Genomic DNA, 15,431 nt, shown 5'->3' with positions numbered 1-15,431 from the left:
AAAATATATATTAAACTTTCCAGCATTTTGACAACATCTTGTTTAAGTGGACGAAGATTTGGAATCTCTAACAAGTACTACGTATTTGTATCTAGATGTACCGTCCTTTTTAAGTCAATAATATTGTTCGCGACTACTTGCATTCGGAATTTCATTACTCTATATTTGCATATAATTTGCATAATTTTATATTACTACTACTTATGCTGCAGATCTGTACCGTGTTTACCGTCATAGCGTCATAGTTCTAATTTCATTGATATTAAATTCTTCCTCTTAAATATCATACACATGTGTTCTACGTATGGTTCTTGCTTGTATGAGAGCAAGAAGTTTAGATTCAGGCACAGGGGCTGGTTACAAGACTATATAGGTCATATACATAACCATGGACCCGATATCTATAACAAAAATTATTTCCAGTTGTTTAATCTTGTTCCTTATCTGGTTTCCTGGTCAATATTATAAGTGACCCTAAGATCGCTAAAATGTACCCCTTTTAAAAAATATCAAACACATGTGCATGAGAGAGAGTAATCATCGGAACCAAGGTCATAGCGGTAATCAAAAGAATGTAATCCAGGGACAAAGACCCGACATGGAAAACAGACATACACAACAAAGAACATAAAGTAACTAAAGTCATACATACAAAGTAACAAAAGCAAATGAGCAACTCGGACTCCACTAAAACTGGAATCATGGACCAGGTGCATCGTAGGGCAAGCGTTCTATGCTTTTCTAGAAACACCCGCCGAGTTGCCAGTTGTTTGATCTGGTTCCTGGTAACCAGCTGTTTTGATTAAAAACATTCGCGCCATCAATGTTCGGAAAGAGTAATCATATCAAGGGAACCAATATTCGAGCGAAAGTCACCCAATTTTAGAACATATCGCATTCGTGCCAATTCAAGCCAAAATCAATGGCAGAGAATATTTGACAATTAGCGACTATGATGATTTCAGTCTTTGATTTTTTAGTTACTTGGATATATAATGGTTCTGAGTCGGGAATAGTATTGGGAATGAATTGAAGTATAAAGGGTTGATGCTTTTATATTCCGATGGTAATCTGGCATTAAGAATATCCAGAAGTTCTTTTTGTTGTATTAGTATCCACATTGAATTTATGCCATTACGGAGTGTCATGGTAACAATGACGATACTCTTTGACAGCTCTGAGTATATTTGTAGATCCAACAGTAAAGTGTTGTTTGTGTAGATTTTGTATAATTTTAGAATCTAGTACATGGACGGTAGATTACAACCATTTAGTACAGAGACTAAAAGAGGGTGGAACTGATTACTGTTTTCCACTACATGTATCAGTACAAACGAGTATGTCCACAAAAAATAAGCGAAACTCTAATAATAGATTTATTTCAAGCTAACAGTACTATGGCATACATTTCCAAGAGAAAAAAAAGTTTTATGAGGACACTATGTAATACTAGTACATCGTTTATATTCCGATGTGCGTGTTAAGTGCTGTTCTCTGTAAGAATCAGGTAGATGGTGTATAATTAAAACACACAAGTCCTTCCATGAAGTCTTATTCAAAATGATTTTTTTGAAATGCAGAAATGGCTTATCTTTTTTAAGCGTCATCAACTTGGGGTATAAATTATACATGTTATACATGTTATACGACCTGGCTGAACCTTTAACCCTGTAATAAGATCTCGTTGCAACTTCTCGTGCATGAGATCTAAAGCTAACTGTAAGCCTATTCCCTTCATATCAGTCTTTTTCACAGCAGACGTCATGTATAAATGCATGTCAATCAGTTTCTCTTCGTGACCGTCCTCGTTCGCAATGGACTGTTCCACTTCAAGGGCGGCAAGAAGGGACAGTTTCAGCATCAATGGGAGATAAAAAAATTTATTTCTATGTAATTTTCTACAGCCTCTGACACTTCTTAGACGAACTAGCTCTTCACTTAACCATAAACTACATGTTTTTGCCCTCATATTCAAATTTGCGTATTTTTTCTTTGCATAATTTATATCCCCCAATATTGCCTGTTTCTTAAAGATTGCGGCACTTCATAATATCTTACGCAATTTATTTCTTAAACACAAACACAATGTTATTTCAAATGCACAAGAAATATCATATATTCTTATCGTTTAACTGTTTTCAGACCCCAAGAATTAAACATGATCTAATGGAGCAGTGTAGTGAATAGTGTCGTCACAATCTGAGACGAATCATATATTGATATACAAAACAATTATTTAATTTAATTAACAGTGTTTGCTTTAATTTTAATTTATTACAATCGCAGGATTCCCCTTTTACCCATAGACGACTTTCACCTTTTCACCATTTCCGCTCGAGGTAAACTTGGGTCAACAAATATAAAATCGGGAGACATTGTAATAGGAGCCAAGGGATCATAAACTTGATTAGACTATTCCAAATATTTTTAAGTGACACACACCTCATAGATTCATTCAAGAAATGTTTATGTTTAGATATATATATTTCAACATTACTGATCATGTAACTTTCAAATCTGATATCTTTTCTTTGTCTGGTATAAAACCGTAAACCAGTTTCCACAAGACTCGACGCAAATGGCGAAAATGAAACTCTTTCAGATACTGTAAGTCACGCCATGGAAACAAACTATATATAGCATTTTTTTTAAAATTGTTTGTAATTTAAATTAACATTACCTGTCATTGTAAGAATCGTGCAAAGATACAGATCTTATCAATTGTTCAAAATGATGCAAAAATGTGCATCTCACAAAAATGTACCTATAATACTGATGAAGTAATAATACATGTAGTATGATAATACAAAAATATCAATCATATAAATGTAATGGGAAATCAGAAATTTGAGGACGACAACAAATGGCCGCTTATACTATATAAATAAATGTAGCTAAGAGGGTGATAGAGCAGTTGGTTACCCCGACAAAATCATAGTCCCAAGTCGTACCGAGGATGACAATGATATTTCTAGGGGTAACAAACTCTCAATCACCCTCTTAGTTATATGCTAATTACTTTATTAAAGTAAACGCTCCTTTCTCCTTTTTTACACTAAATTCTTTCAATCAGATTTCTTTTAAAAAAATAACCTGTCTTTTGTTTTATTAACCACATTGATATTTTTTCTATTACCAGATTAGATATTTATGGGCAAGCATTCACTGCTATTCCATTCATTGAAATGAATGATGCACATATAAGTTGCTTCAAACGTAATACTGATTCAATTTGAACTGGTACTTAAACAAGTCGAGAGGGTAATAGATAAAAAAAAACTATCGCCCTCTGAGATACGTGATAGAACAGAATATTACCCTGGTATTTCACCAATTACTATACAGCAACTTAACATAAATATAATAACATCAAATAACAACCCCGTAACCAAGGGTGCTTTCCATTATACTGTTTGCTCCACTTGAACCACGAATTCGTGTTTCATTATTGATTCGTACCCAATGGTTCGTCTCAGTCGACGAACCAGACGAACCGGAAGTAGAATTAGTAAAAGTTGGTTCGTACCGGATATAAACCCACTACTTAGCTCTCAAGTTCATATTTAAGTCATTGCTTTGACATTTGATAAAATAAAAAAAATCACAGGCGTATCATATTCCACATGTTTGAATACATATGTATTCATATTATGCTTAATAACACCTTATTATAAAGTTGTTTCTTGCAAACAGAAATGAAAAGTCTCAAGCAAAGCCTAAGATACAGTTAAAACACTGCTTGTAAATATTTAGATTGTCGAACAGTTTAACTAGTTAAGGATTATTATATTATACTATTGTTGATTTATTTCGGTTTCCATTGTAAACAATCATTATCAAAAAGTCATATGATAATATGTTTGTCGGGAGCAGTACAGTTAGAAATTCTCCTTAACGAATGACATTGAATATTTGTCTGCAGTCTCTTTGATTATTTTGCCAAGTTGTGGTGTACCACAGAAAAATATTTTAACTTTGCCTTTATTTTCTTCAGCAATTGCTCCAAGTAACTGAAATGAAAACACAATTGATTTTAATTACAGGGGTAAAATGGTTAATACATAACAGTCTGTTCTGTATTTAGTAATTTTGAAGTATAAATAATATCCCGAATTTAAAGAGATTTTATTAAGTAAAACACCTGTGACTTCTATGAAAATATACATATATATGCAATTAAAATATGAAAGCATTAAAATAGATGTAAATATTGGCATAACAATTTCAAAGCGTCAGCAATGAGATGAAGGTTTTTAACCAAATACATAGCTCTCATTTTGTGCAAATGACATTTAATCAAATCGAAAGGATAGCAGAAATATTTAAAATATCTTGCAAATCTCATAGTCAATGAAGTGCTGTAAAATGTCATCCGTATCGATGAGAAAAGTAACAGATATAGGTAGCACAAAACATGTTACCTTACTGATGGATAAATAACAAATGTGCCCACTTGAAAATGTGGTCTTTACCTTGTTCCAGTTTGGACGACCTGGTTCTGTTTTTGTTTTTAAACCCGTTATCAAATCTTTATTTGATTTCTCATGCATAAGATCTAGAGCTATCTGTAGACCTAGACCCTTCATATCAGTTTTCTTCTGAGCAGCTGTCATAAATAAGTGTAAGTCAATGATCTTGCTGTCGTCCTCTGACTGTTCAACTTCCAGATTTGTCAGAAGACTTACAAACCACTCAAACGCCTTCTGATCTCTGTTAATCCAGATGAAATCAACCTAAAAACGGAGTAATCAAATAGTGTTAATACAACGAATCATACCTTATCCGATAGACCTATACATATAACGCCATTCTAATCTAAATGAATAGTTACATTTGTTTATACCAGTTTTTCGGGTCTTTTATTCTGTGAAAATTTAGCTTACACTTTTTAAAGACTTATTGTCATATTGTTTTAGTTAAATAGATGACTCAAACCAGACAGATGTTTATATGTAAATACTACATCGCAAAGTATCGTTTTAAGAAATTTGATTTCTCACGAGATTTCGAGGTTTGTTGGTGGTTTTGCTGTCTAGACATATCGGCCACATGCTGCAAAAACTAAATATTTTGTCATATTTGTCCTTATATAATATTTTTTTGTGAATAGATTATCAAAGTTGCCCATCCGTGTGACTAAACCCTCCTGCAAAGAAAAATGTAGTGTACATTGCCTTTTTGGCATAGTTCACATTATGGCTCCATTTTGCACTTACGTCCTACGTTTTTGTAAGTTATGCATGATTGAAAATAAGGTTTGTTGGCAAAGATACTATTACTTTATATATCAAATAGTATCTACGTTTATTTTTACAGGGCCAGGGCCAGATTTGATATAAATCAAAGAAACCCCACAATGTAGATAAAACAATATACATGTGTATACACCATGTTTCAATGTTCATGTAAATTGTATTACATGTCCTTCTTAAAAGGCACGTCATTTGAATCCAAAAACATACAGTTTATGTACATGTAGCACTGAGTTTTGGTTGGGTTTGCAATAACTATAAACGGAAAATTAGGCTTAATTGTCAGTCTCTGTCAGTTTCAGGCAGTTGGTGAATAATGGTATGAAAAAACCCGCAATTTTGATATAGTAATTTGACTATTTTCACCATAAAAATCAGGGAAAAAAACAAGATTTTCCATTTCATGTTGGTGCATTGAGTTATAATTTCATTAAAATGAACATTTCAAGGGCAGGTAACGCTGTCAAAAACCTCATTTCTATGAGGAAAGCCAGTGTACAGTGATTTAAAAATGGTCTTTTCAATTAGAAAATATATCCTTGTTACAAATACACTTAATTACACAAATTTAATCTCCAGGTTTTTCGAGCTACTACTGCAATCAATGATAATTATAATACTAATATGGTTTTAGAATTAGTTGATGAGGGACAGAGATAATTTTACCCAATCAATAACTTCATTTGTTCGTTTAATTGTGAGTGATAATTTTGTGGTAAGATGTGACGTAAAAACTGACGACAGTTTTTTTTTCCGACGCAGTCGATATAGTTTCGCTTAGTTACGCTCTTAAATGGAAACGCAAAATTCTGTTTCTCGATTGGCCAAATACTGATAACTTAGTGGCGTTCGAAATAATTGTATCGGAAATAAGAAACAATATGCACATGGAAAATTTATGTTATTTTTCAAAAGACAAAATTTTTATCATAGCCAATTCTTATAAATTAATTTAAAAAAATATTTTTTTATCTTTAAACATAAGAAAAGTAGCTTGTAATTTAACTGAATAGGGGCGTGTCAATATTTTTTTTATCAACTGAGATGTAACAAAATTATTTTAATCAATCAGATTACAGTATTTAACTTAAATTGATTTATTTCCTTATGAAAATTTTAAGTAATAAGAACAAATTTTACGGCGACTTTTTTTAAGATAGTTCTTGTTTTAATATTAACAAACCTTTTTGGTCTTCATCTGATGATGTTTCATCTGAGTAAAGAAGCAATGAGTACATCGTGGGCATGTGACTTTTGATTCCTTATATCTGTACATAACACTCTGTAGAATGGAAGCCATCGGTGTCACACCAATACCAGCTCCAATCAAAACGGCATGTTCTGTTCTGAAGATCTCGCGTGTGGCAGTTCCATATGGTCCATCGATAAAGCACTGGAATCAGAAGGGCATTGTCAAGAAGAAATATCACACATATAAACTGTTATTAAAATGGAAATAAAAAGAACCAGCCAGGATTCGAAACGTGATCAACCAGAATATAATCCAAGGATAACGACAAAACAAGGGAAATATACAAACAAAGCAAAAAACATAAATTAAGCAAACAAATACAAAGGTAAATCGGTAACCCAGACTCCACTAAAAACTAAGAACATGGACTAGATGCACAGGTTAGGAAAAATCACAGAAACATAACCATATTATCCTGTAATATTTCAGTAGGACCCTGCACGCCACCATTTACCGGCGTACTTAAGTATCTGTCTTTGTAAGAATCATGCAAAATCTGGAAAATGTGATACACCCCAAAAAAGGCAACATATTTTTATTTTTGTAATTAAGTTGTTTTATAGGTCTTTATTATGAAATGTGTAATAATTCATTGAAATCTGCCTGCTCTTAGGAGATAATCAACATTGAAAATTCAATAGATTCTATGTATTTGAGTTTCATTTACAGAATTATCTCCCTTAATTTTGAAATATACAGTGCATTCTATATAATTTTTTAGCTCCTAAGAACACTGGTTATATGAAAAATTGAATGTTTATTTCTGTATACTAGATGGCAATTCAAACAAAATATCAAAAATAAAATATGTAGGCTTTAAACCATGAATCACATTTTGCATGATTATTAGCTGGAGTGCTACTTAATTTTTAATCCCAAGTAAGTTTTGAAATATCAATCCAGTTTGCACTAAACACTCATAGAATACGTAATTAATTGGAATGGGCGCACAGACTAGCTGTAATTATTCATTTGATTTATGAACACCTATGCCATTGTAAAAACAACGTGTAATTTTGAGAAAAAAATCAAATTCAAATCGTCTTGCTTGTATCCGAAGGGCCCTCGTTATCAGCAGTTCTTAATGTTGAAATAACGTAATTACGTATTAACGCCATAATAAATGGCATAACGTATGAAATTATGTTGAGTTGGCATTTCGTAAGAACCATTTTCACGGAAAACGTGTAATTTTAATAAGATTTTCGTTTCCTATAAGTATCTGTCCTTGTTAAGAACGTTGCGTTTATGAGCCGCGTTATATTAAATCTGTGCTTCGATATAAAGCTTAAAAGAGACAATGATAATTGCAATATAGGCTTTTTAAGTACTCCTCCGTCTCAAAATCGGGCAACATATGCATACAGAGAAGCACAGGAAGAAAAAAAACATCGAGGTTTTAATGCATTAACCAAGTATATATATTGTGAAAGTACTAATGTTCGTCTGATACCAATGTTCGTGGCTTTCATGGGTAGGTCAAACCACAAAACTTTGTTCCCAACAGAAAGGAGACTTCCATTGATGTGGATACTGAAAGCCTCAAAACCACGAATTCAAGTGTCAACAAATTATTTGAGTTTCTTCCCTAACCCACGAAAATTAGTATCCACGAATTAATGATTGATTGTCGGGCTTTAACCATCCGAGCAGCAATATTTCAGCTATATTCAGACGATGAACATGAAATCGATGATAAAATGAACATCAAATGATGATGAAATGAAAAAAAGGGATAGGACACGCGGATAATAGGGTCGACAAATTTTGATTGCCACTAGAAAAAGAGAGGGATGGGTAAGGTCGGGCAATTTAGCCTCCTGTGGCGGAGCGCAAAGTTTCCTACTCCTATCGAATACCACTGTAGGGTTCTTTAACGTGCAAGAAACGTGGCATATTTCCCAACACGGTGCATCACTATGGTTTGCGGTCAGGTTTTCCCTATTATAACCTGACAACCCCAGCATGTAACACGCCAGGGGTACCCAATTCCACCACCTGGGGCACACAACCTAGTTGCTCTGTGGGCAGAGCGCCTAGCCCCCGGCTAGGTTTCTGAGCACTATTTAGTCGCCTTTTACGACAAGTTTAGCGCTGCTGCAGGCCTATTCTTTTGACATCCGGACCTTCACGGGGCTCCACGAATTAAAGTGCTTTCACTTATCTGATAACCCCAGAAATAACTGTTGAAATATTTGTAAATTTTTTCCTTTCTAAGATATTGATAGGTCAAACTCAGTTGAAATTCACTATGGAAAAATGGCGGTAAATTTTTTCCACACTTTTTCCTTATATAAGCAGTCAAGAAATAAACAACATCGTCTTCAGGAAGATAAATTTAAATAGCCTTATAGTTGTTTTCTAGATGTATTGAATTAATTTGAGGCAAAAAGACAAAATTTAGAAATATGATGTGCCACCCATTGCCTGACTCTTATACAGAATGATATGGTACTCAGAAATTGATAATCTTTACATTTCCACTTGCAGTAAAGCAGTACAGATGATCAATCTCTATTGTTTACGCGAACGCCTATTATAACTAATATCTTATTGATTAACTGGGGTATACTACTGTGTGTTAATCCATGATCATGGATAAAAATAAACGTAAATAAACCTAATGCATACATGTACATTTGACATGTTAGTCCGGGAATTATAATTCAATCGAAGCGTCACTTCCCGACATAACAAATTGATCACATTGATCATCGATCACTAATCAATCACAAATCGAATTTTAATCGATTCGTTAGCTCTTTCAATCAAAGCTTAGTGATTAAACACTCTAGAGAGTTTGATCGATGATTTTGATGAGTAAATAGTAATCGATTGTATTGAAAAGTTATCAGTTACCACATCTACTTGTTGTTTTTATTATGAATTCAAGATTTCTGACACGTCTTGTTTATTTCATTAAATAAAAAAATCAGTGAACGACAAAATTTGTTCTAACCAAACACTTATCGACTAAATTTCGAACAGGAATTCCTAATCAAAATCATCGATCAAACTTTTTGGGAAGTTTGATCGACAGGTGTTCGATTAACTGAACTAATTAATCTATTATCATTTGATGTGTGACCGATAAGTGATCGATGAATTATATCGGGTTCTAAACTTATTACCTATAAATCATTCAAAAACAAATACGAGGCTTTTTACGATTATACATTTAAAACGTATATGTACATACACATCCTACTAAAGAGATCCACGCTAAGAAAGGACGTAAAAGGGCATTAATGTTTAGTGCACTTAATTGCAAAATAGTACGGAAATTCGAGGGAAACCAATAATAGAATCTTATATCTACAGCTACTGTTTAGTGCATGCACCGAACTATTTCATTTGAAATTGTTGTCTGAAGTAGAAAATATCTTTAAATTATGTAACTACATATAAAAAATCCAAGGATATATAATTTTAATGACCGAAAAGCCTTTCTCTCTCTTTTTAGGGTATTTGATAAAACGAAGTCGCTGGTATGCATACATTTAAGAAATAAATCTTGGAAACTCCATTTATCATTGTTTAACGACATAAATGGCCAGCTCGTGGTAAAACAATGATAAAATGGAGTTTCTGTGATTTATTTCTTCTATGGCTCTAATAGGATTAGTTTCTTCATATTTTTGAATAGACGCAGCCTTATTGTTGCACGAAATATTGGTTATGTGTTTATCACTTATGTACCATGGCTATGATATAAAGGGTTTTGATGCATGTCATACTAAAATCATACATATTCCCAGGAATATTCGTAAATGAAAATGTAATTGTTCAAATATGCTTTCGATTAGCATGACACAAATGTTTTGAAAGTAACCTCTAGAACTTGTACATCTTACATAAATTTCTCTGGTAATATTAGAGTTGTTCAATTTCAGTTGAATTGGTAGGAGAAATACTTAAAAAGGCGCATTTTGATTTCCACCAAAGACATTTCGAAATTAATCAATTTTAGTGAATTGTTATACCTTAAGCATATCGGAGTAAAACGAAAACAAAATATCGGAAAAAATCAAGAACAAATGCTTCCTTTATGGTGCAGGTCTCGATTTCACAAAAAGTCATAAGTGTAAAGTTGATCGTAAGTAATGACGTCATAAACTAAAATAGCATTGTGACGTCATGATTTGTAATCAATTTCACACTTACCACTTTTTGTGAAACCGACACCAGAACTTCATAAATTCTCTCTTTCTTTTAAACAGCCAAGAGTAATCACAATCGAACTGTAAAACCAAATTTAAATTGTAACTGTAGAGAATATACATTACAATAATGATATTATCGGATTAAAACGAGAGCCATCGGTAAAAACAGAACAAATCATTGTACAAAATCGGCTGATCTAAGAACAATCATGTCAACTGTTTATACAGTATTTTCTATCATACCTTGACTTTAACTGTTTTGTTTTTCCTGTTGATTCTACTTTGTTTAATGGACTCTGCCTGTAAACGGAATACATGAAGAAGTAAACTGAAAATGTCAGTGAATTATCAATCTGATATTTGAGGCAAAATTTTAAATACATGAAGTGATCCGACATTATATAAAACCGATTTAGAGATAAGGAATAGAACCGCAAGAAAACACGAGGTTATGCCTATTATCTTCCAACTCAAGTAATCAAATGGTCAGAAAATAAACAAAAATGTAAAACACGCGTGGCTCGAGTCTTGAAATCGAATCACATAGCATACATGTACCAGTACAAACATCTCTCAAACAGAAAGGGTGCGAACAAACGAATGAACACTACGACCACTGTACAATGCCGCTTACAAATGGGGCTGGGGTGGGGGCATATGAGTAATATAGATTAAAAACCTCAGAACAAGAGGCTCTCAGGAGCCTGAATCGCTCACATGGTTGAATTTTGCCTTTCAAAGGCAATTAATTTAACAAGTCCAAAAATTTTGAATCAAGAAGACTCTCATTCCAAACAATTTAATTTGTATTACCTACCGATGCCCTGATTCATGCTCTTAGATTTTAGTACAGTACAGGTTGCTAATTGACATATGTTTCTATATGCTTGCTATTTTTGTTATTGCATGTTCTTTGTTGTGAGTGTCTATTTTCTTTGTCCTTGGATTTTGTTTCATTTAATTAACGAAATAATCATGGTTCCCTTGATATTAAATTCACAAAATCAACATGACTCTGTACACGTTGTCACCACAGGAAGTTTATAAACAATGTATGACAGCATCCAAAATCTACGGCCTATTTACCATTGTATATATCATGTAACACATCAAATTTAGAATAAATCCATTCATTGGAATTTGATCTATACATGTACATAGTATCATTTCATATCGTGAAAAATGGCGTTGACATCGAGGACCACCCCTTAATTTCGACAAAATTCGGACGAACGAAATGACGGAAGGACAGATATGTTGATTCCAATATACCACCAAATTGGTGTATAAAAATTACTTACATGAGTCATTTTATATTCTACTACACCAAGCGATTTACTTCTTGACTTCCCTTGATGTTGTGCTGAATCAACGAAAATAAAAAAAATTACATAAAGTATCCAAGGGGATGACCATTTGATACTGACGAGGGTGTTGAAAGATCGCTTTTGTTAAAATGTAAACGCTTAAAACACTACTTTTTTTCTACAAAAATACATTAAATTAAACTAGTCATTTTCAATATATTACGGCATTACGTTCGGATCGCATTAACTTGAATATTTTAAAATATTCCAAGACCAACCCCACCCCTTACATTTAAATGGTCGTCCCCTAACTGAACAATTTCGTTGTTTTATAAATTTCAGACAAATTGCGAAATATTTATTTCAATAATATGTTATTTGTTTCTTCCGATGATATATTCGAACTACAGATAAACAGTCTTCTTAGTTCTGGAAAATTTTAAAAATAAAACACCCGATCAATTTGACATACCAGTATACAGTATACATAAACGAGAAACACATACTGTGAGCATATTTAAAATTGCTGTATTTTTATTTTAGTCACAAAAGTTAATTTTAAATTTTGATTGCCTCATCTGTAAAAATATGATAATGCAATTAGTATCAGAAATTGGTCTATCTTTCCAATTGTTTATAGGCACGCAATAAAAAGGGAAACAGGATTTACAAACAAACAAATACAAGCAATAGAGAATTTTGATTGATATTTATTTATAACCAATGGGTTCAAAATTCTTCATTCATAAATTTTAGATTCGTCATCTACAGATCTTCTAAATAGAAATAAGGAAATCACAATGATACAAGGCATAAATTTTCAGACTTGCGAATTACTCATGTTTTACCAGTGTAAATGTAGAGCTAGGCGTAGGTACCAGTCGCATTGAAGCTAGCTGCCAATAAAACTACACTTTAATTGGCGTTTCATTAACGTACAAAATGTTATTCGATTGAAGTTAGTGAGAAACATTTTTAAAAATTAAATAAGAGACAAGCTAAGATGTACATAATCTATACTACCAGGTTTCAAATGTTCACTGTTAGTAGAGAACGAATATTTATAGGACCGATCAAAAGTAAATTAAGTACTGTAGCAGTCTTTATTAAAATTAGACAGAGAGTGATTCATGCATGTACGTCAGAAATCTACCGAATTAAGTTTTTTGTTCATGAACAGTTACCGATCACATAACCAGTCTCAGTTCTTCATTTAGTTATTGTGCTTTTGAGATAAAAAATGAACATGAAATTGGCACTTTGCAAAGAGTTACTGTTCTTGATTTGGTTTCGTTTAGTTGATTTTGGTGGAGATAAAAATGTATGGCTATCTAAATAATGCAGATTTTAATGCAGAAATGATTATGATCGTTATGTGCATGTAAAGTATATGTACAATTTTGTAGACTGAAAAAGCATCATTTGTTTGTTGGGTTTTTCTACACCATAAATCACTTCACCGTAGACAGTGTCTGAATTTCATGTGGAACGGTACTCAAGTTCTAAAAAATTTCTCAAAAGGTATGATCATGAAATAACTTTAAACTCATTCACATCATCAAACAGAAAATGACCATTAATTTTTTACCAATTAAGGATACTATGTCTAACCGACAACAATATGAGAACAAATTAAGTACCATGCTATGTAAGAATCAAGCAATGGGTGGCACATCATTTATCCCAATTTAGTCATTTTGGCATAAAATATAATCAGTACATCTAGTAAGAAAATAACCAAAAACCTATTTAAGTTTATCCCGAAGCATCTGTGACATGGATATTTGTTGACTGCATATATAGGGAAAGAGTGCGGGAAAATATTCCCGCCATTTTGCATAGTGCAATTCAACTGAATTTGACCTATCAATATCTTAAAAACGCAAATTTTACAAACATTTTGATGGTTATTTCTGGAGGTTATCAGGTAGAAATACTTGGTTGATGCAATAAAATCTCGGTGGTTTTTTCCCTACATGTGCCACACCTTATACATATTTTGCCTGATTCTTAGACGGAGAAATACTTGAGTTTTCAGGGGTGAAGAAGGAATTTAAGGTGAAAGGGCATAAATACTATTAATGCCGATGGTAGTGACAAAACATTGGGAAGGAGTGTAAAATTTATGAAAATCAAGACTTCATGCATGAAAAAATATTTTATCTTTTGAAAGGGAAGGGGGCGTTCGCCGGGTTTGCAACCTTATGAATCCGTGTCTGGTTTGACATATTTATACTATTTGAGGAAAATATCATTATAAATTCGGACTCATTCAGTGCATTTAAATCCATTCAATTCTTTTACATGTAGATCTTATTAGATAAAACCTGATTGTAAGATATACATGTACCGAGGTTCTTTTCATCGCAAGATTTTATCAACATTCCTTAGTATTCCTCATTTGGAAAATTGAATACAAAATTGATAATGAAGTTGCGCAAGTCCTAGTCCATAAACAAACATACACATGTATAAAAATGTGTTTTATTTAAATATTCACAATGTGGGCAGATTAAGCATAGCGTTGAAGGGATTAATTGAATAAACTGACATAAATCGAATTAATCGACTGGGTCTAATTCTAATATAAGGGTACAATTCATGTTGGTTCTAATGCTGTTTGAAACAGGGGTTAAGCATATCGGAATTCCCAATATTTATATAACTGTTATTTTTGAACTTCTATAATCATTAGAGCACGTGCAGGTCCGGGTGTCAAACGAATAGGCCTGCAGCAGAACCAAGCTTATCGTAAAAGGCGACTAAATAGTGTTCAGAACCATAGCCGGGGGCTAGGGCGCTTTGCCCACAGACCAACTGGGTTGTGTGCCCCAGGTGGTGGAATGGGGTACTCCTGGCGTGTCACATGCTGGGGTTGTCAGGCTATAACACGGAAAACATAACCGCAAACCATAGTGGTGCACCGTGTTGGGAAAGATGCCACATTCCTCGCACGTTAAAAAACCCTACTGTGGTATTCTCCCGGAGTAGGAACCATAGGGCTCCGCCACAGGAGGCTAAATTGCCCGATCCTACCCACCTCTCCCTATTTCCAGTGGCAATCAAAATTTCTTGACCCCATCGCCCTTGTGTCCCATCCCATTTTTCGTTTGATCATCATTTCATGTTCATTTTATCATCCACTTCATGTTCATCGTCTGAATATAGCTGAAATACCAATTGCTGCTCGGGCGTTAAACCCCAACAAACAAACAATCAAATCTATACACATTAGAAGGAGTAAAAGTCATTTCATGATTTTTGTCAGCCCTGTTACTTTTAATTTCCAAAATATTAAAATTTGTTATGATATGCCGTTTTATTGTCCCAAAGCATTCACCTATTGTCATGGTCTGAACTATGTATGGCTTTGATTAGAAACTGTGGGTTGTCATGGTCCGAAAAGTCTTTGGGTCAAACTGTCCGGTACTGATAAGCTGATTACGTAATTTTCGTA

The 15,431-nt window shown here is 33.4% G+C and overlaps 1 protein-coding gene across 9 annotated transcripts in view; it reads right to left on the bottom strand.

Moving 5' to 3' along the window:
* Positions 1 to 1,363: 1,363 nt before the first annotated feature.
* Positions 1,364 to 15,431, bottom strand: part of LOC148597180 (NADPH oxidase 5-like) — a 68,094-nt gene continuing 54,026 nt past the window's right edge. For 8 of the 9 annotated variants that reach the window (XM_088562770.1, XM_088562767.1, XM_088562769.1 and 5 more), the window contains 5 exons: positions 11,969 to 12,030; positions 10,911 to 10,967; positions 6,436 to 6,645; positions 4,473 to 4,733; positions 1,364 to 4,010 (listed from right to left, as the gene is read on the bottom strand). In XM_088562770.1, the coding sequence (XP_088418896.1) occupies positions 3,879 to 4,010; positions 4,473 to 4,733; positions 6,436 to 6,645; positions 10,911 to 10,967; positions 11,969 to 12,030 (722 nt within the window). In that variant the 3' untranslated portion in view covers positions 1,364 to 3,878. Of the gene's footprint in view, positions 4,011 to 4,472; positions 4,734 to 6,435; positions 6,646 to 10,910; positions 10,968 to 11,968; positions 12,031 to 15,431 lie in introns of those variants that run through there. The other variant, XR_015918836.1, reaches the window with a different exon arrangement.

Source organism: Perna viridis, chromosome 15 (assembly GCF_037379345.1).
Source record: "Perna viridis isolate PV_CMFRI_1.1 ecotype Kerala chromosome 15, ASM3737934v1, whole genome shotgun sequence".
NCBI lineage: Eukaryota > Metazoa > Mollusca > Bivalvia > Mytilida > Mytilidae > Perna > Perna viridis.
Note: the sequence above shows the minus strand (reverse complement) of the source record. Positions and strands in the feature narration are given on the sequence as shown.